At 43.4% G+C, this 24,164-nt stretch overlaps 2 protein-coding genes across 2 annotated transcripts in view; one reads left to right on the top strand and one right to left on the bottom strand.

Moving 5' to 3' along the window:
- The window catches only part of fhl3a (four and a half LIM domains 3a), a 28,535-nt gene extending 15,908 nt beyond the window's left edge, over window positions 1–12,627 (bottom strand). Inside the window, exon 1 of the mRNA XM_061081168.1 lies at window positions 12,455–12,627. The gene's annotated coding sequence lies outside the window, so the exon portion shown is untranslated. The remainder of the gene's footprint in view (window positions 1–12,454) is intronic.
- Window positions 12,628–18,784: 6,157 nt separating this feature from the next.
- utp11 (UTP11 small subunit processome component) lies at window positions 18,785–22,530 on the top strand. The gene is made up of 8 exons (XM_061081291.1): window positions 18,785–18,973; window positions 19,099–19,160; window positions 20,868–20,970; window positions 21,106–21,225; window positions 21,656–21,749; window positions 21,857–21,987; window positions 22,102–22,212; window positions 22,315–22,530. Exons 1-8 carry the CDS (start codon window positions 18,914–18,916, stop codon window positions 22,396–22,398), a joined length of 765 nt encoding a protein of 254 aa, XP_060937274.1. The 5' UTR covers window positions 18,785–18,913; the 3' UTR covers window positions 22,399–22,530.
- Window positions 22,531–24,164: the final 1,634 nt, after the last annotated feature.

The raw sequence follows: 24,164 nt of genomic DNA, 5'->3' as shown, positions 1-24,164 counted from the left end.
AACCAAATCTACAGATCAAATGTAAACAATTATGCAAATACACAAACCGTAGTTTGGACCATGATCTGGATTTTCAATCTAAAGTGTCACTCAGTCATGGTATGAAAGAAAATACTCCAACTCCGCCCTCTTAGCTCAGCGGATTACCTTTGCACTTCCAATGCAAACCAAAGGAACCTGATTACAATATGATCCGACACTGTTAGATTTAATTCAATTTAAAATCCACCAGACACACATGCGCTGACCGTTGCAAAGACGAGAATCGCTGCATCATCATTTTGACTTAAATGACCACTGCTGATTTATGTACTAGCTCCGTGGCTATTTGTAACTCACAGGTATTGAATGCCGAGACTAACTGAGAACCAAAGAAACACAAAGAAAGTGGCTCCAGCAGACCCCTGGTCAGTCCCAGGTGGTCTCCTCGTGTTGCAGAGTCAGCACAAGGAGCCTGGACATCAAGGAGCAGGGCTAAAGTTTCACAGACTGCACACTCAGCAACCTAAGCCACACACACACACACAACTGCACACCCACAACTGCAAGCAATTATTTAGAACTAATTTAGACTTGTGGCTCGTGGCAGCGGTGATGGCACCTGACCTTGAGGTTAATGCCCAGACGAGAGGGCGTTATCTCCTCCTTAAACATACGTCCCAAAATCCCCAGGCATGAATATTGTCATAAGCAGGTGGATGAACCCAATCCCTGCATGCAGAGGGCCTTCATGGGTGTTATACATTACGAGCAGTGAGAACAATCCACATTTTTAACAACAGCTGCACAAATTATCTCCTGCAACCGCAACAGAGCGAAAAATTAAAGCTCACCTCTCTCTCTCTGTGACTCTGTAGCCCAGAGAAAACGGGTTCATATGGAGAAAAAATAAAACATTGGCTCAGAGCAGCAAAGGGGGTGGGGCCTGCCAAATGTGAAATGACTGAGAAGTAATTTCCAGTATATGCAGCCATTTTTCCCACATCTCAGGCACATTTCTATGGCGACGTGTAAACAGTGCCCTCATTCCCCGGCGCCGTAAACCTCTTGGCAGTGACGTGCAGCTCTCGTTTCATCCTGCACGGCGACGACTGAAGGCACAACCTAGCGTTTTATACGGGATGCTGCGGCAGTGTAAAAATTGATGTGTGGCGCCATAAAGAAATATTGAACCCATCAGGAAAAACAGATATCATATTAGTACGTCCTAAACTTAGATCACGTCCACGTTTTTAGACTTCCTGCCTATATTTAGAGCGGAGCCTGCTCTGCACATGTAGATCAGGTCAAGCTAACTACACAGTGCGTTACAGTTAAATGCATCTTGTCTTGTGTTTATTGCAAATCACAGCAGGGTACAAAAATCCCACAGCAATCTAAAAATAGATGTGATAATGATTGGTTGACCTCTGAATCATCCCCGTGCACCATTTTCCTGTCGTAAAAAACATAATGTCTTCTTCCTTTGCTCTGGTATTTAGAGCGAGAGCCAAATGTGGGTTCATTTCCTCCTGGGCAATGAACCCGTTCACCAATGTGGAGTTGATAACAAGTCAGTGCTTCTTCCTGTTACCCCAACCAGGGACATCTCTGGGACTTCTCAGAAAGGACGGACGCACACATCTCCAAACACACAGATGCAATGAGAAACAGCCGTATTTTGTCTAAACACACTAACACACTCCTTGCAGAAGGACAAAGCCACAGAGGCGCAGACTCACCTGCAGCCGTGTGCACGCGCAGACACACACCTTCAGGATCACGCATGCACACGGGCCACACATGTGAACACACAAAGCTGAGGGCAGATAGAGAGATCAAACCAAAAAATAAACACAGCAGCCAAACGGGGGGACAATGGCCGACTTGTGCAGGAAGATCAGACACAGCGAGCAGCTGCATACACACTGCAGCAGTTTGTTTAGGTCCCTATGTGGGGACTTCCCATCGGGTGTAATTACCGCTCATATTTACAATCCCCCGGCTTTTCTGCTCGCATAAATGAAGCCGATAAGATCAAACAATCTGACATATGTAGGAAATGAGTTCCAAACAAAGTGGCAAGATCTTGGTAATAAGAATCCAAACGCATCAAATAGACAATTAATTTGAACCAGACGTACAAACTAGGACCGAGCGCTGCCAAGCCAACCTCCTTAGTCCTGGATCCGCACTAGAAGAACAGAAGATGGAAGCTTGACTTGTTCAAACCATGATGTCATCATTACTAGAGCAACCGGAGAGAGATTTCGACTGCAGAAGACCATTAAAAAACTATTTCCATCCAGTCTCGCTTGAGATGCTGTACATTTTTCCTGATAATTCTGCACAATGAGGCGAAGGGAAAGTAGCCTGACTCTGCAGGAATACTCTCCTGACCCAGTTTTTATGATCCCAGACCGGGACCACCTCCTTTGTGTTTGTGCTGTAGCTTTGACCTCCAGATAGATGAGGAGTGAATCACATGTGCTGGAAACCAAACGCCACAAATTGCCACGGAAATCAGGAAGTGCATATGCGAGTGGTACACAAGCGGAGCCGAGTGACCTACGGGTCATTCAACCCCCCCCCTCACTGTACTGCAGGGAGAAGGTCCCGGCTCTGAAATGCAGCACGCCGGCCGTGTGTCTGGAATGAGCTCCCTTCAAAAGGTTTCCATAAATCACTCCGCCATGCATCTAAAACTGCCTCCAACCGCATTCATTCATTAACTCACCCAGCCTCCCCCATCCAGGCTTAGTTCACACCTTCTGACATTTCTATTTTATATTTATGGTTTGAGTTTTTGCCTCCAAACACAGAGCAATGATAGAATTTGATCACGCAGAGTCTGACCATTCAGCAAATCAGTTTAAATCGACCGGCAGAGGACCAGGAGATCAGCAGTGGTAGGTGTAAACATGTTCTCAGCTAAAACTGATTAGTCATGGCATTGGAAAGCAGTACTCCTGCTGGTAGACAATGGGTCTCAGTGGGTTTATCTGATGTTCAAATAAGTCGGGAGAAGAGCTGCAAGTTCAGAAATCCTATCCTAAGTTTCTCGACTTTGCCAGGAGAGACCTGCAATCCGTCAGCTCCTTATCTCACGGCGTCACACACTGGAATCTCTTTATCATGCAGCCATGCAAAACTCCATTCATCTTCTCCACCTAATTCATTATGGGTGATAAAATGCAAAGTCCCTGCCGCCGTTGTTAAATGGAGAGAGACGAGGTGAAAACAGGTGCTTTGGTAAACACTGATAGCGTGGTTGAATTATGTTGCTTCCCAAGCAGACCTGCCTATCGCTTTGGATCTATTAACCGCGACTCTCCTGCGACTCTCCTTCGACCTCCTCTGCTTTTATCCTGCTCTCCTTTTCCATGGAGGGGTATTCTCGGGTTCCAGGGATGTGGGAATAGTACTCAACACAAAGCAGACACACAAACGGAGAGAAAGGTTGAAGGCACAGAAGCTCTCCTCAAGGCTTTCGGCCTCTTCATCGATCAAGTGAAGTGTAAATTTGTGTCACGGGTCGTGTAAATTAACAGGACATATGGCTCATCCTTTATTATTGGATGACCAGAGTCCAACTTCACCAGCAGATGAAGGTTAAAAGCTATACGGCACAAAGCTACCGCACAGCGCTGTGCAGAGGCACCGCAACACACTCCTGACTGATCACCACAAGCACGACTAGGACCATAATCCATCATTACGCATGACTGCTAATACTATAGGACAGGTTTTATTCCATTCTCTCCTCGGGAACCATTAAACCTTACACAGTTTTCCACTCACCAGTGTTGAGAAAGCGTGCAACGGGATGAGGGATGGGGGTTTTGGAAGGGGGGGGTTGAATACTTCCAGGGTGAAGTCATGGGGCTTGTGTCATTGGCCCTCTGCTGTGCTTTGCTCACCGTCTGGCCCCCATTTTACCCATTGATCTCATTTCCATTGCCAAAACTGGATGTGGTTGCGTTTGAAGTCGACTGTTTAGACCCATTAAAGCATCGACAGAATTGCAAACGTATGGTGGACCTCAGGACGAGTAAAGAAAGAAAACAACTCGTGATGTTGGTCGGACTATTGAGAGGAATGGAGTTAACGCAATATGAACTCTTTAGCCGTGTCCAGTGAGGTGTACTATCTATGGCCCTATTTACAACTAGTGTTAATACGCTGCTTGCTTCCCAGGTGTGAGATTTGATTTTGTTCGGTATGGAAATCTGAGTTCTCTTTCCCTCCTGAGATCACAAACATGACCATTTCCGATTGTTTTTAAAACTGAAAGTCTATCTAAAAATCGTTTTAATGATCTCTCTGTATCTGAATTCCCTGTTTAAACTACTCGTGCTTTTGCGTCAACAACGATTTGGCACCTACGTGTAAATTGGACGGCGGAGATGTGCTACATTTTCAATTTGCTGCTGCTAATGTGAGCAGGCCCCATCAAGCACCATTTGGCTGAATGCCTGACACATATACGCTTCATCAAGCTGCCAGTGGTAATGTGGGGTCTGGATCTGCCCCATCATTCCTCCAACCTCACAGAGATTACCTCATTTATGCAGAGAACCAAGACAAAGCTGTGTGTGAACTGAAAGTCGACTCCTGACGGAGAACGGACTGCCTGATGTCCGGGTGTTTCTTTAGTGAAGGCTTCCATTAACAGAAAACCAAGGCTAGAGTTCCCATCGATGACTGATGCGTCCAGACATTGGCATAAACAGCGACTGTGAAAAAAGCAACAACAACTTTAATGCACCTCTCTAATTAAAGATCTGAGGATGTTCAGGAGGTTGCTTCACTTAACGTTTCGTTGTTTATCGGGTTCATGCAGCTAAACGCACGGACACTCTCAGGTACCGAAGCGTACTATTGTTTTTGTTTTTCGGTCTCCAGCTCAACTGGAGGCCTGTGAATCATTTCTCTGATTGTGTTGAATGTAAATGCTCTGCACTCCCTCTGGAAGGAGTTATGTCCGATTACCACAAACATCCTGAGCTCGATATGATGTCAAGCTGTCAAACAAAGCCGTCCTCCACTGCTCTGCTCTCACTTCACAAACAACTTTAATTACACAAGGTGAAAACGAGCTGACGACGGATGCTTCGGGGGAGTCACGGCATGTTCTCTCTCTTGTGTACATTTGTTGTGGTAAGGTTAAATCGTTGTTGGAATTTCTGCGTACTGATGCACACTTTTTCCGAGATGGAAAGCCGGTACACCCTGAATAAACCATATACAGCAGCAACATTGCATTTATCGTCGATTACGGCTTTCTGTGGCAGCCCGTTGACAGATGTGGCCCACGGGCAATAGTGGTGCACCCAGGCCACTCCTCTCTCCATCTCATCCTTTCATTCCTTCTCTTAACTCTCCTCGCCAAGAAATCCAGTTAGTTGTGTTACTCATCTTGGCTGTAAATTACCGCGATCTTCTCATCGAGGAGCTGACGACCTTTTATAGCCACACCAAGGACACTTTCTACCATTTATGGCTTTTCCAAAGTCGGTCCATATCCCATGAAGGTGAGATAATACAGAGAAGCAGAGGAGGCCAAGAAATGTGTTGCTCCCATCCAGTGCAACTTTGACAGCTCTACAAATGAGTGCCAGCGTGTGCCCGAGCAGTGCCCGGTGCACACTTCTCTGTGTATTTAGAAAAAGGGCACAACTGTTGTACACAGTTCAATTTACGGACTCGTGAGTGACATAAATACACACCTCCGCGAACGCAGCAAGTCTGGCTTGTCTCAGCCTGTCTCCTCTGCAGAGACTATTGTCTCGACAACAGACGGGAAGAGACGAAAGTGTGAGGGTGAGACAAAGTGTGTGTACATGTGTGTGTGTGTGTGTGTGCGTGTGTGTGCCTATAAATACTAGCGAGCAACAAACAATGAGAGAGATGGTGTAAAACATTCTGGTTAAGGAGTCACATTCTTGATCACTCGCTGGTTTCATCAAGCAGAGCAAGCATTTTCACAGTGTTTACTTTCAGAGGGTGGGGGGGGGATGCTCTCACTCACAGCTGCACTTCAAATAAACAGTCATGTTTTTATCAGAGACGAGATAATACACATCTGATCTGAACAAGCAACAGCGATTCTCGGGCCCGACATTTCACGTCCTTCTGGTTTGTCCCTCGGAGAGACGGTTGGGAAACAACACCGAGAACACTTGTGCGCATTTGAATAGAAGAGCACACACACGCTGTACACGCCAACACACCTTGCCATCCACACACCCACACTCTCATGACTCTCACTTCCTCCGGCATGATGTCACAGTCTGGGTTCATTCTTTGCAGATGTGGGGAGACAGGCCCATTAAGTGTCAGGGAAGCAATCAGCTCTAATGCAGTTGGAATTGTGGCAAACTAGAGTTACTCGCCATATAAAGACACAACTGGCGCAGCAGCGGGGGGTGGAAGGTGGGGATACGGTAGTGGCGTGGTGAAACAAACAGCTCACGTATAAACTGCCAAGGTTTAATTACCCCTTCAAGACATCTGTTATGGGAACAGCGTCCTCCTGGCATGTTGTTGTGGAGAAATACTTTGTTAATGGCCCTCTCTCTCTCTCTCTCTCTCTTCGGGGTGCACAGCGTTTCGAAAGGTGACATTTCGAGCCCCAGGCCTTGTTGCCCTGTTTGAGGCCTGCTGGTTATCACTGTGTGGTTAAGGGCTGCGTGCCACATGCTCCCAAATTATTGCCCAATTAAGCCAGTGTGCAAGTACGTCCAATGGGAAGGATGACGACATTGCTGCTCCCACAGAAATAAAACAGATGATAGATGGCTGTTGGTAGATTACTGCACACTCACGCAAACTTGGGGTAATTTTCTCAGTTCTCTGGGTTTAATTCTCAGATATCACAAAGGGAAGGGGTGGGAGCCAGCTTTCGAACATTTGGAATTAAACTCTGAAGGCAAGCCATTTTCGGACGTGACCTGCTGGTAAAAAACGGAGAATTGGCTTCGGAGTTTACATGAAGTTTGGCTTTCCCACACACACAAGGTTGTTCACAACAGCATCAGATCCTCCACAATATTCAGGCGAGAGGTAGAGGAGCCTGGTGCAGCAGACAAGAAGTGACATGTTAACTCTGTTGCGGAGATCACGTGATTTTCTGTCATTTAAAAAACAGACACCGGTGTTCACACATCGACCTCTCCTTGATTTCTACAGACATTCTACGAGCTGGCCAGGCGGAAACACGGAGTTCAGTGCATGTCTGAAAGCAGCTAGAGTCTAAAATAAGGAAAAGCAAAACCTCCGACAGAAGCCATGATAATTACAGGTCATTGACCCAGTGATTACTTTATGATCCCAGATATGAAGATGTTATGTACGGAGAGTGGGACTTGGCTTGTTGCTTTGTCATAGAATCAAATGGATCATGGTGGAATAACAACTCTCTACCTCGTGCACTGGAGAAACTCTCCTCACCCGACATTCTTCTCCTCAAGTGTCTCCATTAACCATAGGTTATCCTATGATTCAGCCATTAACCACAGCCCAACATAACCATTACTTATACGAATTTATGATACACATCACATTACCAGTTGTATAAAAAACCACTGCAATTTGTCCGCAGACTTTAAACGTGTACTTTCCTCTCGCTTCTCCTGCTTCATATAACTTGCATAGTTGGTTTAGGAGGTCGGTTTGCTGACAACATACCAGCCGTCATGCTTATTAATGGACTTTCGTGACATTTCTTTCCTGTGTCTAGATTTCACCATGATAACATCCTTCATTGGTGCCAATGCACTGAGCAAATGTTCTCGAGCGGTTTGCACACTTCTTGGAAATGGGTATTTAAACCCGCAGCAGAGGTGGTGAAGTTACCAGGAAACACAGACAGGTTTATCAGGCTCGGCTCACCATGGAGGAGTCGGTAACCGCTTCACGGTTTTCATCACATTCCTCTCATCGAGTCCTGTGTGACATCCGTGCCACACAGTTCTGTTGAAGCATGACCCGGCCCTGGTCCCTTCAGGCGAAGGGTGCAGGAGAACAATCACGCCTTTACTCAAGCGTATCCTCTGCACAAGTTCACGACGTGACAGAATGTGACGATGCAGCAGTGACTCCACAGGACTCCTGCACCCGAACAACATCTGGTTCATGTGAGAAAAGCTAGAAGGGGCCCAAACTAACTAATGAACTCACTGTCAATAGTCCAGCATTTAAACGTAACGGAGAGCTGAGGCTAAAGTGAGCAGACCAGGTGAAAGTGGAGGTAAAGGTGTGTGTGAAGCTAAAGCATCGTCATCTTCTTTCAGAACCTATAATTGCTTTGTATTAAACTAATAGCTCTGTAGTTACGGGGAATCTGCGACTCTGTGCTAACAATTTGGCGTTTCCTTTGAAAGCAGCGTTTCCTTTGAGAGCGGCAGGTAAGTGTTGGGTAAAGACCTGTAATTGTATCCCCGGAGGAATGTAATTACCCCATTAGCACCGAGTCTGTTACCTTGTGCACTCCTTAGCTGCCTATATAAAGTTTATATTGTCTTTAAATAAAATGTCACACGGAGGGAACACAGTGTGGCAGCGAGTGTAAAGGACGAGAGGAGAGAGGGAGCGAGAGGAGAGAGGGAACGAGAGCGAAGGAGGGATGACTGGGTTTTTAAGTGGAGGAGGAGGGGGGGACTTTACCTCCCACCGGGGCCCTGGTTGAGAGGATCAAGTTTCAGACGTTTACCAACAAAGCATCCCAGGAGGAAGTCTAGCACCCCTCACAATAACACCGCAGCACCTGGTCGTCACTGTGTGGAGGAAACCTGAGGTCACTTCCCCCCCCGCTCAGGGAATGCAGACACAGTCCGGCTGCCAGCCACGTGCCCCCCCCGACCTACTGAAGAGAAGACTTGACGATGGGCAGACGGATGGAGACGCATACAACAAACTAAAAAGAATAAAACTATCTTAAATTCTGAGGATGATAAACGTCTGAAACCGTACAATGGTTCAAAGAAGTGTTTCCCATTTGTGGTCGCAAATGTTTTAATCCGTCTTAATAACTAAGAAAAAGATTTGGTTGCATTTTTAGATTCTGCCTAGAGCCACACTAGCCCCTGGGGCAATGGCCGACACTTCAGGGCTTCCGGTGGACAAGGGACACGTCTCTGCACACAAAACACAAACAGCAAAGCTTTTTGTAGACGATCCAAGTTCAGACAACATTTCGGCTCATCTTTACTAACAGCTATCTGCAAATGAATGGAGATACATGAAAAAGGCCTCTCTTGCTCTCCACCCTTGTTTACCTGCAGGCTGCTCAAACGTGATTGATCGAACTAGAAACTGACACCAGAAGGCTTCCGGTCCTCTGCAAATTTACATGCAGAATCGGTTCATACGGATTAGATCCACATTCATAAACACCCTGAAAGCTGGAGAGGAACGAATAGACTGCAAGAATTCACGATTAGGGTCACGCCTCTTATTTTGTTGAATTTGACAACACATGCTACGACCAAATGTGTTTAAACAAGCAGCTGAAGCAATGGATTCTGAAGTCATGGCTGAGAAATCGGCATGAAATCATCGCGCTTAATTGAAGCTTCCCACAGAACGTGACGGAATATCAGGCAAACTGTGTCCGAAGAGGAAGCGACAGCTGCATAATGTCGAATGAAAACTTCTTACAACACAACACAAATCTAAATTCTGCTCCCTAACCACCTGCAACCACTTGACCGCCAATTCTCCATCATTATCATTGGCCGGGGTTCAAGCGATGCCAACCCATAAAACCAGCCGCAACCGGTCCAAGTCATTTAGTTGCCGTCCCGCTGTAGTTTGGAACTGGCCGGGGTCCAACCACCACTGAGCCCTCTGAAGAATGTGACCATGGTCAATGAGACAGGGAGGGAGGGAGGAAGGGAAGAGAGCAAACAAATACATTAAACAGCCCGTGGGCTCATGTCGAGAGCTCCGTCTTCCAAGACGCTAAATGGGCCAGAGTGAATGACGGGCTTTTGGCTGCTGGAGGATTATTTCTTGTGCTGCGACAAATCAGTTTGTGTTAAAGAAAATAACCTGTCAGTGGGTGACAGCACGGCAGGAAGCCTCAGAGACCGAATTCCTCCGAGGTGTCACTTCTGTAGGAACAGACACAAAATACGTGCGGGATTGATTTCTGCTGTTTCCCTTCAGTGCAAATTCTTCAAGACATGAACCAGGCAGGTTCAGGAAGCAAGCAGGTTTAGGAAAAGTTGTTTGTATCAGTCGATAAATCAATAATCATCACAATGAATGTAAAATTATGATTTCTTTTGAGTTTTAAGACCTGATTTTGCTCCTGAGTGGATGTTGAAGAAACAAGACATTTTTGTAAATGACAAAACTTTCTAAACATTTAAAGCATTGGTTTTATATCAGACATTTTCAGTCCTGCTTCAATTATAGTTAGAGTTTAAGCTGCACTGTCAAAGGAGTCGCTCACAAGTTGCTTTCACACAGGCCTGTCAACCTTGAACTCATTCATCACCTACAGGAGCTGGAGGTGGGAACACAAATGTCTGACTCACTGGGAATGTGAGAAGAGATAACGTAACCGTCACAGCCAGTGGGTGTGTTGACTTCTGTGATGCAGCTGGTGGAAAAGCAGCGGATTAGAACCATCAGAAGGTGAAGAAGGGTTATTTACACAAAGACGCTAATGAGAACGACTGAATGGAGGGATGAGGAGATTCTGGGACTCGGTGAGGGCCAAGGCAGAAATCATAAGACATGAGACACGTTGTATACAAGAGGTAAACACAACACTCTGATTTCTGCAGCGCACTTTCTGCATCATTTCTCCTGCACGCTGTATACCCTGGCTCCAGGCCTCGTCTAAACCAAACTGATATTTTCCAGTGGTGTTGGGTGATTTTCTTCATAGTCAGGTTGTCAAATCTTATCCCCGTGGAATTGCAAATAAGCTTATGAGGTTGCTTCTTCAGATCAGTTCTTGAACGACAATTTACTTAAAAAGCAAAGTAAACACTCTCCGTCTCAGTGGAAATATTCAGTTTGTGGTTTTGATCATCAGTCTGCTACCATGACAATAACAGGTCCTGGAACTAGATCCAAGACAAACAACATGGCAAACAACAGGTGATACATTCCCAAGAGAACATGTATGATCTTGAGCAGATTCTTTTTTTCGATTTGGCAAGACAACACCATTTCTCATTTTCCCACTGTTCCCACAGCGCCCGTGATGACGCAACAGGTGAGACACCTAACAACCGCCACGAGGATGACGCCACTGCTTCTACTACGCACGCTGATGTGATGATTTACACCTGAGGCCAAAACACCAGAGGAGACGCAGCCTTCCCAGTGCAAACAGCCGTATCCCACTTCCTGCTGCCAAAGAAAAGACCAGTTTGGCCCGAGGGACTTTGCTCTCGGGGGCCTTCACACACACACACACACACACACACACACACACACACACACACACACACACACACACACACACACACACACACACACACACACACACACACACACACACACACACACACACACATATATACACACATATATACACAAACACACAGACACACACACACAAACATGCACACACACACCGCTCAGCTGGGAGCGTCTGTGACACAACTTCTGTAATCCTTCCTCCACAGTTCAGTGGGTCACACAACCAAATACAGTGTGTGTGTGTGTGTGTGTATGTGTGTGTGTGTGTGTATGTGTGTGTGTGTGTGTGTGTGTGTGTGTGCATGATAACAATAGAGGGACATGAGTGCAGGTGTGAGATTGTGATTAAGAGAACAAAAACAAAATGTAAAAAGGAAAAGCAGAAAAACACAGACAGACAGTGTCTGTGTGTGTGTGTGTGTGTGTGTGTGTGTGTGTGTGTGTGTGTGTGTGTGTGTGTGTGTCCCTTGTCACAGGAGGTGGTTCCTCTTTTTGTCAGGGTTTGACTCCTGTCCTCTCCAGGCAGAGTGTTTAACTAAGGTGTGAAAGTATTGAAGCTTTATCATAAAGCCCACGCCTGCTGTCATCTTTACACTCAGGAGATGGATGGTAAAAAGTGACAAAATGAAAAGTGTAACGTGAAACTACTTTTTTTAAATCATTATTTATTCTGCACCTATCTGGAATATGACCACATCTGCTAATAATGCAAAGGACCCCATCTGAATAGTATCAATTAGGTTATAACAATAATTGATTGTTTTTAAACTGTCATTTTAACTAATTACACATCCAAACTGTTTCTCTGCTTCTCGTCTATTATCACAACGTTTGAAGTTAACACCATGTCATTCATTGTCCTTTTGAAAACCTCTCCCCTCATCTCTCTGAAGCTGTGAATGACATTAAGGATAAAGCAACACTTATCGGTCTTTTCTCATTGTTTCCGAGGCTCCACTGAGGCAGAGGAGGGGGTTGAACCCTGAACACGTAAAAAGTCCAGATACACAGTGAGATAAAGAAAAGGTCCTACCAGGAGGAGCAGTGTGAAGTGAGGAGACACCTCAGAGCCAGATGTCAGTGAGAAGCTTTCTCCTCAGATCAGATCAGATCAGATCAGCTCGTTTAACTCCGACGGATCCAGGAGCGTCTTCTCAAACTTTTCTCTGTGTCTTCTGACTGAGCTCTGCGGTGAGGAGGGATGCAGCTGCCGGCTACTTTTGTCCTACTACTGAGGAAGTTACTGGTGAGTCACAAGGCCCCGCCCCCCTCCGAAAAAACACACATCCCTCCCTCTTTCCTTCTCTCCCTACATCTCTCCTTCCTTCACTCCCTTCTTCTCTCTCTCTCTCTCTCTCTCTCTCTCTCTCTCTCTCTCTCTCTCTCTCTCTCTCTCTCTCTCTCTCTCTCTCTGACTTTAAACGATTCATTAGATACATTAGTGGCAGCAGGGTCCTGATGTGCTGTGGAGTCAAAGTTTTTTAATTTACTTACGTGTTAAAGGTGACCATTGGTTTACAGGCCAAGCTTGTTTTTCCATATATGTTCAATGTAAGGACGTTTGTTGATGGTTAAGAACAGAGGATTGATGAAGCACCTTGATAAACCCAATGAGACAAACTGGGATTTGAGAATATGGGCAGTACAAATATAATTTGATTCATTGATCGATTGAGTTTAGTCCATTTCTTTGCTTCTTTGGGCTCTTATTTTGGAAATTTCAACTGATGAATTAATCAGTCGATCAATCAACCAATCGGAAAATTCGTCTCAAAATGAGATGTGTTGTTCCCGACCCTCCACAAAACTGAATGTATATCAGTTCATAAGTTTTTAGATATCCTGCCGAAAGACAGAGAAATAAAGAAAACAAGCAAAGGACAAAACATAACCATGTAGCAGTGGTAATTCAGAAGTTTAACATATTTTATGACACAAATATCCGAGTTTCAAGTTTCACTTTTGAAACTTTTCCCCGTTTGTTGCAAGATCCTGCAAATAAAATTTCGATTTCAAAATAATGCTTATTTCCTAACTACAGCTCCATGAAAATGGTAAAAGTTGTGCAATAATTTTGCTTTTACGATTATTACATAAGGGAGTTTCTCCTCTGAATCAGTGTGAGGCCATGTAAGTACTGAAATAAAAATTAGGCTGTAGGGCAGACTTTCAACTTTACTACCATAGGCAGTAAAATGATAAAAACTAAAAATAGGTCTTGTTGAAGTAGTGAAGGTAAAAATAAATATCAGATTCAGACAGGCCTGGGTCATGTGGCTAAAGATGATATCAAAATAAAACTGTTCATACCAGCTGATACCAGCAATAATTTGGAAAATAAATGTCAGATTTACCCGTATGCTGTTGTAATTCAATATTTTGCTATTGAAGTGACTCCTGGGTTCTAATGGGGGGGTTTATATATAAATGTTTGAGCATTGCATTGGTGAAATTATACTTTGCTCTAAAGTTCCCTTTGTTGGTTATCCTTTGACGGCCCTGACGTTACCAAACTGGGTAAAGACCAACACAGCTGTCAGATTTCAATTCCCTATTTTACAGTGCGGCTCCTATCTCCAGTTCTAATGTTTCACTTCTGTCATGACTCAACAAGTGGGCGCCACACATCGCCGTGAGCGTAGCCGGCTGCTGTGTCGTCACACGGAGAGCGAACCTTGAATCTGATCACTTGACTCACTGCTGTTAATCAGTACATTTGAGCACAGCACTGTTGACAGAGGTGCCAGCCTGGGTGATAAGTGGCATTGCTTTCCCGCATCTCGTCATTTCAGGTTTCAGAGTGGTTCACCAGTCACCGTGCACTGGTGTGGTCTGGGTTTTCAGTCCTATCTGCCATGACTCAAGCAGACTTATGATAGAGTGTGACTCATGTGATATGAAATACTGTGTTGTTCTTTCCATGAATATTACAAGAATTCAGCGTTTCCCAAAAACTCAAAATGAAACCAATTCTGTCACGGAAAACAATTAAAGACATTGATTGAAATGTTTGGTGATGCGTTCACTTCCTGTTCCCTTGTGTGTGTTGGAGCCGATCGAGCTAGGATCCGATTAGCAAAGATTAGTACAGAGAGTTGAAAGAAGGCAGCTAAACTAGCTTTGCCTAAAAGTACAAGAAAATCAAAGTACGAGCTCAGTACTTAATGTAAATGTCACATTTGTTTAATCTAGAACATCAAAACTAACGTATAACATTTTTATCCTATTGGATTTGAGTATTTTTTGGTCCCTGGTTCCAGTCTTTACGCTTGGCTAAGCTAATCGGATGCTAGCTCAGCTGCATGTTCAACACAAAGAAATGAGAGTGGTGTTGGAAAAATATTATGGGAAACTATTCCTTCCCCGAGTTGCATACGAAGGATAGAAATTAGTATTCACTCTTCATGGCCAAGTGTGTTTATACAGTAAACTACATGTCTGATTTCTGCTCCTCAGCCCAGTTACTTATAAACTCATCCATATTTCTGCAATGTATTCATGTAAACGTGATGCAAATTAGAGATACAGTGTCTTCAATATTCATTTTATTTCACAATTATTAAAAGAGCTCACATTGGAAACAAAACAAAGTGACTTGTTGTCTCCCTGATGATCCATCAAACACATATAGTAGATACGATTACATCCTGACCGATCCCTCTGTTTCTCACAACACCATAATTATAAATTCTAATTTTACACTCTGAGGCGTGGTCCCGTCGGATTGCTTTCAACAAATTAGAGGACAGATGCCTGTCAGTTCATCATGGGAGACGTGTCCTGATGACTGGCATGCTGTTTAAAGGTGTTTTTTATCTTTTACATGAGACGCCTCTCTGTCTTCCTTTGGAAAAACAAGTTTAAAGGTAATGGGGGTTAACCGAGTTATCAGCTCAAAGTATGAGCCCGTCGGAATGGAAACTGTAAAAACACTGTCGTGCTCTGCTAAATGAAATTTTAAAATCGTGCTGTAAACCTTGAAGTCTTTTTTTGTTGGAGCGAGTGTGTGGATTTGGTTTGGGAACACCTGAGTGAGATTAGCTCTAATGGTCGTCGTGACACTGAACAGCCGACCAATAAAGCAATTACATTATTAAAAGTCCCAATTTAACCGTCGTGTATGACCTCTAACAGTAAGCCTCTGTGTTCTCAGCATACATAACGATGAGTGGAATTTGTGTCATGTTTTGCGATTGTATAATTTTAAAGATCCAGGATAAACATAGATAAAATACATTAGTAGCTTTGGATTCTGCAGGGACACGTGGAATTGAGCGCTGCCTTTTAAAGATCAACTCAAAACAATCAAATCAAGACACCATCAACTGTAAGAACCCTTTGATGATGTTTGGCGATAAGAGCTTTTTTACAGTTGCACTCGAGGTATATTGAGCCTCATCTGAAAGCCATCCACTTCTCATCACTTCACTGCTGCGACTGTCGAGGGGATTAAACGAGCCACGCGACCGTATACACTCTCAAAACTCAAGCAGGGGAAATAAGCAACGTACACTGGCACTTAATTACAGACATTTCTTTTAGTTTTACAAGAGTTTTGTGGTTCGGGTCACTATGGTGAGAATCCCACCCAGGAGAGCACCTATTGTCACAGCTGGGAACCAGGCAACACGGAGCAGAGGGGGGTGTGAGGAGGTGACCAGCGTTGGAAAACGTATTAAATACAGCATTCTCCGTGAGAGCAGCAGGAAAATGGAACTCAAACCATATCAGAGGACGAATGTTCGAGACAAGTCATGTGATCGTTGACTTTTAGAGCTGTTTTCTAACACAGAGACGGCCATGTTTTATATCTGATATGCTGTTTGTTCATCTCGCAAGTTGCTTGCTGTTAATTGTTGTACTGTTTTGTGTTTTACATTTGACGACAGATGAAATTAGCTGTGTAGCTAACTCGGGCTCAACAGCTGTTCTGTGCACGGCTCCTAATACCTAAACTAAACTGGACTAAACTAAACTAAACTATCCATAGAACATCCATCTTATATTCATATCACCTATTTCAAAAATGTAGTGGAATAGTAAGTAAAAATCACCAGGAAAATCGAAGTAACTCAAGTAGAAGTACCTCAAACTTTTACCCCAAGTACGACATATAAGTGCAGACATTCCTCTACGTTTCACCACAGCCAGTAATGACTAAACAGTCTGACATCTCAATCTATCTGCTGTTGTTTTTTAAATCCCTTTTTATAAAGTTTAGGAGATGCAGCTAAATAATCACACAGGAGGAAGGACTCACTGGCTCGTGCATTTTTGCACAGGGCTGGCCTGGCGGCTCGCTGCAGCCGGGGACCAACCATGGTCAGAGGAGACATACCAAAGCCCTGAGCTCAGCCCGAGTGCCGCAGTCTTACAAGATGTCAGCAGTGTTATTTTTACGGGGTCATATTAGAAACCCAAACGGCTCTACATCTGTCCCACAAGGGCATTCCTCCAATGCTGACCCTGGACAAACCCACAACCTCTTGTCCTTCTGCTCTTGCATCAGCTTGTTACGCGCCCCCGGATCTCCAAAGTAGTATTTACCCCCCCACACCCCGTTGTGGCACCAGGCATTTCCCTTGTAATGATCAACACTCGCATGAATTAAACAGCGCGCAGACATTTAACCCATCAACCCGGAATCAAGCCGCCGACCGTGTTTTTCTAGTAAAACACAAGTTAGTGTGGCGGGGGGGGTGGTGGACCAGTCGGGCCTTGGGCTGAAACCTTCACAGGAATCGGGGTCATTAGCCATCAGGCTGATAAACAAGCCAGTGACATAATGTGGAAACACTGTTCCATTCATGGGTCTCATCACCCGCAAAACATTCTGCATGCCGGGCAAATCTCACACGTATAAAACAAATTCCTTGTGGTGCCACGGGGGGGAAAGATGGCTGTTTGGTGGAATATCACGCTCTCTGTCCTGCTGGCTTCTTCTTCTCACATCCACCAAGAGCTCAGAGTCTAGGAAAGATTAAGGGACTGCTTGTCTTTGTCTCCCTCCCCCCCCATCGTCCAGGTTCCTGTAATACTGTACTTTGTTTGTCTCCCTTTCTTCTTTATTGTCTGTGACACACAAACAACAGAAATATTTGAGTTCAAATTACATGATTGCTTTGTATTTCCTCTCTGAGTTTGTGTGTGTGTGTGTGTGTGTGTGTGTGTGTGTGTGTGTGTGTGTGTGTGTGTGTGTGTGTGTGTGCGTGTGTTCCAAGAGGTCTATTGGACAAAAATCAAAAACAGGGTCTGGAACCTGAGCGGAAGTGTGCAGTAAATGTCCAAGTTGTCGAAACATAAACTTGTTACCAATTAGTGTTAAGTGTGCACTCTGGCCAAACAGAGGCCCTCATTAAAATGAGCAGAATGATTTGGTGTGTGCACTGTGGTTCTTGAACATTTGAAGCCAAATGTCTTTGAACTGAAATGACATGAAGTTATTAGATCAAAAACACTGTTAAGGAAATTGGTGCGATTAGCTTGTTCAAATGTTATTGTAATGTTCATCCATGCAGGGTTACAGTAGTTTCTAAATGATTCACTAACATAACACCAGAGGTGGAACACGTGTAATGATCCTTTACTCAAGTAAATATGGCCTTTAACAGTATAAACATATATTTATTACATGTTATGCTCATGCGTGCACTTACAGTCATGGTTGTTCAGCAGGTTGGCTCCTGTGTGTGTTATTTGTGGATTAACATGACTAATGCATGATATGAGGTTTAAAGTAAGTAGGCAATTTCGTCAACTCAATTTCAATTCAGTAACAGTATACTTAGATTTTAAGTGTTTTATTATTCCTTTTTTTTTTTTTAGATTAAAATCTTAATCTGCAAAATAACTAGAAACCGACAGTTGTTAAATAAATGCAGAGAAGTAAAAGTACATATTTCCTCTGTAAAGTAAAAAACAACATGATGAAACTTAAATGTTGAGATCAGTTCTGTACTCAACATACAAAACATAATCTTGTTTTTTATTTCCTGCCTCTGCATTTATACTTTTACTGTGACTCCACTGTCTAATGCTGTCTTAGATTTGCTTGTGTGGAAAGTGCAATGTGAATTACAAACATATCAATTTTTTTAATTATCTGTGCAACATCGCCCCCTGGTGTGTTTTGGCAACTTTACACCCCTCAGCATAAAATTCAAAAGCATTTTTATCTGATCAAATAATGACTCATAATCCTACAGTTTGAAAATAAAAACTAATAATGTAATATTCTATTAATATTTTCAAACCGGATTTACTCAGTTTTGTGACGTTTTCACTTTGAGTCGAATCTGCGGAACGGAAATGAAAATCAACTGTGAGCCCCGGACAGGAAGCCACGTGTCTCAGGCGTCGGGGAAGCAGCAGCAGCAGTGGGTCCGAGTTGTGTCTCTGTGTGTTTGTGTCTTTTTAAAACACACACAGTCACGTTAGTCTGCTCTGACTGAAGCTTCCCTCGTTGTGAAGCTCGGAGACATTTCCTCCAAACATGTCTTCGTTCAGGAAGGCGCTGAAGTCCCGACAGAAGAACCACCATGAGAGATCTCAGGTGAGTGTGTTGTTAGCGTTAGCCACATGCTACTGGTTCATTCTAAACATTCCTCCTTCATCACATTAATAATGTCCTGAATGTTTAACACGTGTCTGACATTAAGTATCTCTCTCTTCCTCCAGCCTGTTGCCAGGAAACACCTGGGACTCCTGGAGAAGAAGAAGGACTACAAGCTCCGAGCAGAGTGAGTTCTCCCACAGATCAGGATGGTTTCTGTTTGTTCACAGGTTCTAGATCAGATCATGATGGGTTCTCAGGTTCTAGATCAGATCATGATGGGTTCTCAGGTTCTAGATCAGATCATGATGGGTACTCAGGTTCTAGATCAGATCATGATTGGTTCTGTGTTCACAGGTTCTAGATCAGATCATGATGGGTTCTGTGTTCAAAGGTTCTAGATCAGATCATGATGGGTTCTAAGGTTCTAGATCAGATCATGATGGGTTCTCAGGTTCTAGATCAGATCATGATGGGTTCTCAGGTTCTAGATCAGATCATGATGGGTTCTCAGGTTCTAGATCAGATCATGATGGGTACTCAGGTTCTAGATCAGATCATGATTGGTTCTGTGTTCACAGGTTCTAGATCAGATCATGATGGGTTCTGTGTTCAAAGGTTCTAGATCAGATCATGATGGGTTCTCAGGTTCTAGATCAGATCATGATGGGTTCTGGGTTCACAGGTTCTAGATCAGATCATGATGGGTTCTCAGGTTCTAGATCAGATCATGATGGGTACTCAGGTTCTAGATCAGATCATGATTGGTTCTGTGTTCACAGGTTCTAGATCAGATCATGATGGGTTCTGTGTTCAAAGGTTCTAGATCAGATCATGATGGGTTCTCAGGTTCTAGATCAGATCATGATGGGTTCTGTGTTCACAGGTTCTAGATCAGATCATGATGGGTTCTCAGGTTCTAGATCAGATCATGATGGGTTCTGTGTTCACAGGTTCTAGATCAGATCATGATGGGTTCTGTGTTCACAGGTTCTAGATCAGATCATGATGGGTTCTCAGGTTCTAGATCAGATCATGATGGGTTCTGGGTTCACAGGTTCTAGATCAGATCATGATGGGTTCTCAGGTTCTAGAAGGAGATCATGATGGGTACTCAGGTTCTAGATCAGATCATGATTGGTTCTGTGTTCACAGGTTCTAGATCAGATCATGATGGGTTCTGTGTTCAAGGGTTCTAGATCAGATCATGATGGGTTCTCAGGTTCTAGATCAGATCATGATGGGTTCTGGGTTCACAGGTTCTAGATCAGATCATGATGGGTTCTCAGGTTCTAGATCAGATCATGATGGGTTCTCAGGTTCAGGTTCTTGTCACTTTTCTCAGGTTCTAGATCAGATCATGATGGGTTCTGGGTTCACAGGTTCTAGATCTGCCCAGGGTTCCTACGTTAATGAAAAACCTGTAAAAGTCATGGAATTGTGAAATATTTATTTCCAGGCCTGGAAAAGTGCTTGAAAAAATAGAATCCCAAAAGTTTTTTGGAGAAGTCATGGATATTTGTTATATCCAAATTTTCATGTCGTTCATTTACGCTGGGTTTTAAATAATTAATATGCTTTTAAAAGAAATACTCTCAAAATATAAGCAGGCATACTCTCTATATTAATTGAAAAGTTCTGTGGGGAAGCAGAGGATAATGCACTATGCCAGGGAAGTGTAGATTTAACCATGATTGGCTAAAAATGGAAAAGTACATGCCATGGGTTAAAACACACTTAAATACTAAATGTTGTCACTTTTTCATGTATACAACGAGATTTCACAATGTTTGGTCATGGCTATTGGTACAAAGTTATTAAAAAGTCATGGAAATTGTGTGTGAACCCTGTCTGCCTCATGTGTTTGAGTGCTAAACATTGTGTTGTGTTACAGTGACTACCACAAGAAGAAAAACACGATCTCTGCTCTGCGGAAGAAAGCTCTGGAGAAGAACCCGGACGAGTTCTACTTTAACATGATCAACTCAAAGCTGCAGGTGAGATCACAGCAACAAGGTTTGAATCGCTGTCAAGCACCAATTCTAATGCAATACACACACACACCTACCTCTCTGTCTCTGTATATTACACTGTTCATGGGTTTTTAATGTGTAAACCTTGTTGTGTGGCAGGATGGAGTTCACGTAGGCACAAAAGCCAAGGATGCGGAGGAGGTGACAGAGGAGCAGAAGAAGATGATGAGGACGCAGGACAGCAGATATGTGGAGATGAAGAGGGTTGCAGAGGTTAAGGTGAGTTAATTTTCTCCGTTGTGGATCACAAACAAGCTCAAGTCATTTTTAAATCTGGAACAAAAGAACTCATCACAACAACAACTTTCCAAGCCGCTGTCCTGTCACTGTTATTTATCAGAAAAACTAACTCCATGACATAATTTGTCCACCAGAGAGCACTGGCTAGTTTACTTTGTACCTGTAAACTGGACTCTATAATATTTCATATTCTCTAAAAATGAATCTGAATGTCTCTGCTTTTTTTTAAAAACAATTAACATCAGACTCAAAACTCCAGTAAACTTTAGGCTTGCTTTGAAATGATACTAGTTTGGGTCATTATTTCTTCTTGAGTTTTCGAGCAACTGTAACGATTGTGCATTATGAAACATTAGAAATTACAGATGTGTGTTTTGTTTCTTTCATAATCTTTACCATTTGCCTTCAGAAAATCGAGAGGATGAAAGCAGAGCTCCACCTCCTGGACGCAGACAGCAAACAGAAAAACAAGCACACGTTTTTTGTGGATACCAAAAAGGAAGGTAAATACAAATTGTATCTATTATAGATAATGTATTGATAATGGCTTTATCCTCACGTGTTGCCACAGGTTTTAAGTCACAGAGTTTAATGTTTGTTTTTTCCTCAGTGGAGTCATTTGACCTGGCCACCCACCTCAACACAGCCCCTGGGCTGGTGGACCGAGTGTACAACCGGCCGACTCTGGAGACCCTGGAGACCAAGAGCGTCCAGGGACCTGTGAAGAATAGCGTTCTGAAGGTCTGTGTTTGTCATGAAGGCAGATCACACACACACACACACAAATAGAAAAGTCCACACGTTCTTCAGCTCAATCCACCGGTGGTTCATGTTTTCTCCTTGTTGCACCTGTAGAAGTTCGCCCGGAACAGGAAGAACCAGTATAAGATCCTTTCCCAGAGAATTGATCGAGAAAAGAAACTGTTTGTCATCAGCCAGAAGATCCAGACACGCAAGGATCTGCAGGTGAGGAGTTGGAGATGGTTCTTCATTACAATCACTGTTACAATTCCAATAAATCTATTTATGATATTTAATATTATTTCTTTTATCTCCCCTGCATTCCAGGATAAGACTAAAAAGGTGAAAGTGAAAAGAGAGACGACCAATTCTGCAGCTATTTACAAGTTTGAGACCAAGAGGAAACGCTGAGACGGGAATCCTCAACCTTCCTAATGACATTTCTCCTTTTCCTCAATTTCTGCTGACCCTGTGTAATCTTGTACATATTTATCCAAACCTTTTTTAGTTTGTTACAAATAATAAATACGAGAAGAACACGCAGGTTGATGTGGTTTCTTGTCTTGCAGATAACTTGGGGTTGAACTCTTTTTGGGACAAAAGCAGTTTGTGGAGTTTACATTTTGTGAGGTTTTTGCCTGTGGGGAGAGAGAGATGTAAAAAAAACAAAACAAGAGAAAAGGCAGTGATTTGTCAAAGAGGCCTCAGGCTGAATTTGAACTCGGGATGTGGTAAACGCTCTGGCCAGCTGTTGTATTTGACTCTTAAACCAGTAGGTGGCATTAGTGTTCTTTATGACACTGGCTGAAATAAATACATCGGTGGCTGAAGACACTGGAACTTGCAGTAAATAGACAAAGCCGGATTTCAAGAGTTATAGACATGATCCCCTGTTTGACATTAGAGTTAAAATTGCAGTTGTTACGTTTTATATGAGTTGACATTGATGTGTTCAGTGTTTGAATCACTAACTGGTCCCTGCTGTGGAAGGTGAGTGTTGTAACAACTCTGGATAATGACTATACATTGTCAATGGTGTTCATTTGGGACATTACAAATTTGGGTCCGTTTCTACTGTATAGAAACAGTTTAATAAAGAAGTTTGAATTGTTTGAATAAAGCAACCAAAAATACATTTTGTATTTTTTATATCACAAAACCTTGGCACATAAAACCAGATGTTTGTATATGCCAGTATATGTTTGTGGTTAATCAGATTTGTTAATGTTTGTATTTGTAATCTGTGCGAATCGATATTTTAAATAATCAATTCCCTCATGATAAATATAAAAAAGCAGGTGAACTGCGATGTTGGACCCCAATTTCAAACCTGTTTTTTTTTAAAGCTACGTTTTATTTCAAAGCTACAAAAGAGGTTCAGTCCTCTAACAACTTCCCCAGCCCTCAGTCTGAGTCAGCCGGCCATTCTCCACATTGGAATTCATGTAAGATAATGAATGTTGGTTTCCATCTTCCTCAACACGTCACTGCATTAGTCACAGCAATGTATTTGTTTGTGATTAGTTTTCATCTGGCCAAAATATGTAGCACACAAAGTTTTATATACATGAGGCCAAGTATAAACTTAGCTGTTTAGTCTTGTTAGGAGCTTTTATAAAAGACAAAAAATATATAAATAATATCCATCCATAATCTACACTGCTTATCCTCTCGAGGCAGCTCCTATTGGGCGAGAGGCGGGGTACATCCTATAGGTCACCAGAGTGTCACAGGGCAAACGGAGGCATCGTTCACACCTACAGTCCATGTAGTCTCCAATTAACCTAACCCCAAGCTGCATGTGTTTGGACTGGGAGGAAGCCGCAGCACCAGAGAAAACCCACACAGACATGGGGAGGACAAGTGTTCCTGCCGGAGCCGGGGATACGAACTGGGAACCTTCTCCCTGAGAGGTTCTAACCACTGTGCCGCCCTATATATAATATATGGACATTTATTCTCTTGGCTTAGTACATTACCAACTGAGTTTCAATCGTTAACATCACATCTTAAACTGTTCATGAAATTGAATGTCATATTTTCTTGGCTTTTGCCAATTTTCTCCCCTTCAGTATCTTAACTCTGATAAACACAACTGTTTTCCCTTTCATATTGAGATGAGGCACACAATTCCACTGTTGTGGCGCTGGCACATGCAGAAGAGCCTGTGAAGGACA

The sequence above is a fragment of the Limanda limanda genome, chromosome 11 (genome assembly GCF_963576545.1).
Source record: "Limanda limanda chromosome 11, fLimLim1.1, whole genome shotgun sequence".
NCBI classification, from domain to species: domain Eukaryota; kingdom Metazoa; phylum Chordata; class Actinopteri; order Pleuronectiformes; family Pleuronectidae; genus Limanda; species Limanda limanda.
This window is presented reverse-complemented; position numbering and strand designations above follow the sequence as displayed.

What these genes read in the sequence shown, in the direction of transcription:
- utp11 (XM_061081291.1), top strand. Translation starts at nt 18,914, where the DNA reads ATGTCTTCGTTCAGGAAGGCGCTGAAGTCCCGACAGAAGAACCACCAT. An exon ending in TGATCAACTCAAAGCTGCAG is followed by an intron (nt 20,971 to 21,105) that starts GTGAGATCACAG and finishes GTTGTGTGGCAG; the next exon opens with GATGGAGTTCACGTAGGCAC. An exon ending in AGAGGGTTGCAGAGGTTAAG is followed by an intron (nt 21,226 to 21,655) that starts GTGAGTTAATTT and finishes ATTTGCCTTCAG; the next exon opens with AAAATCGAGAGGATGAAAGC.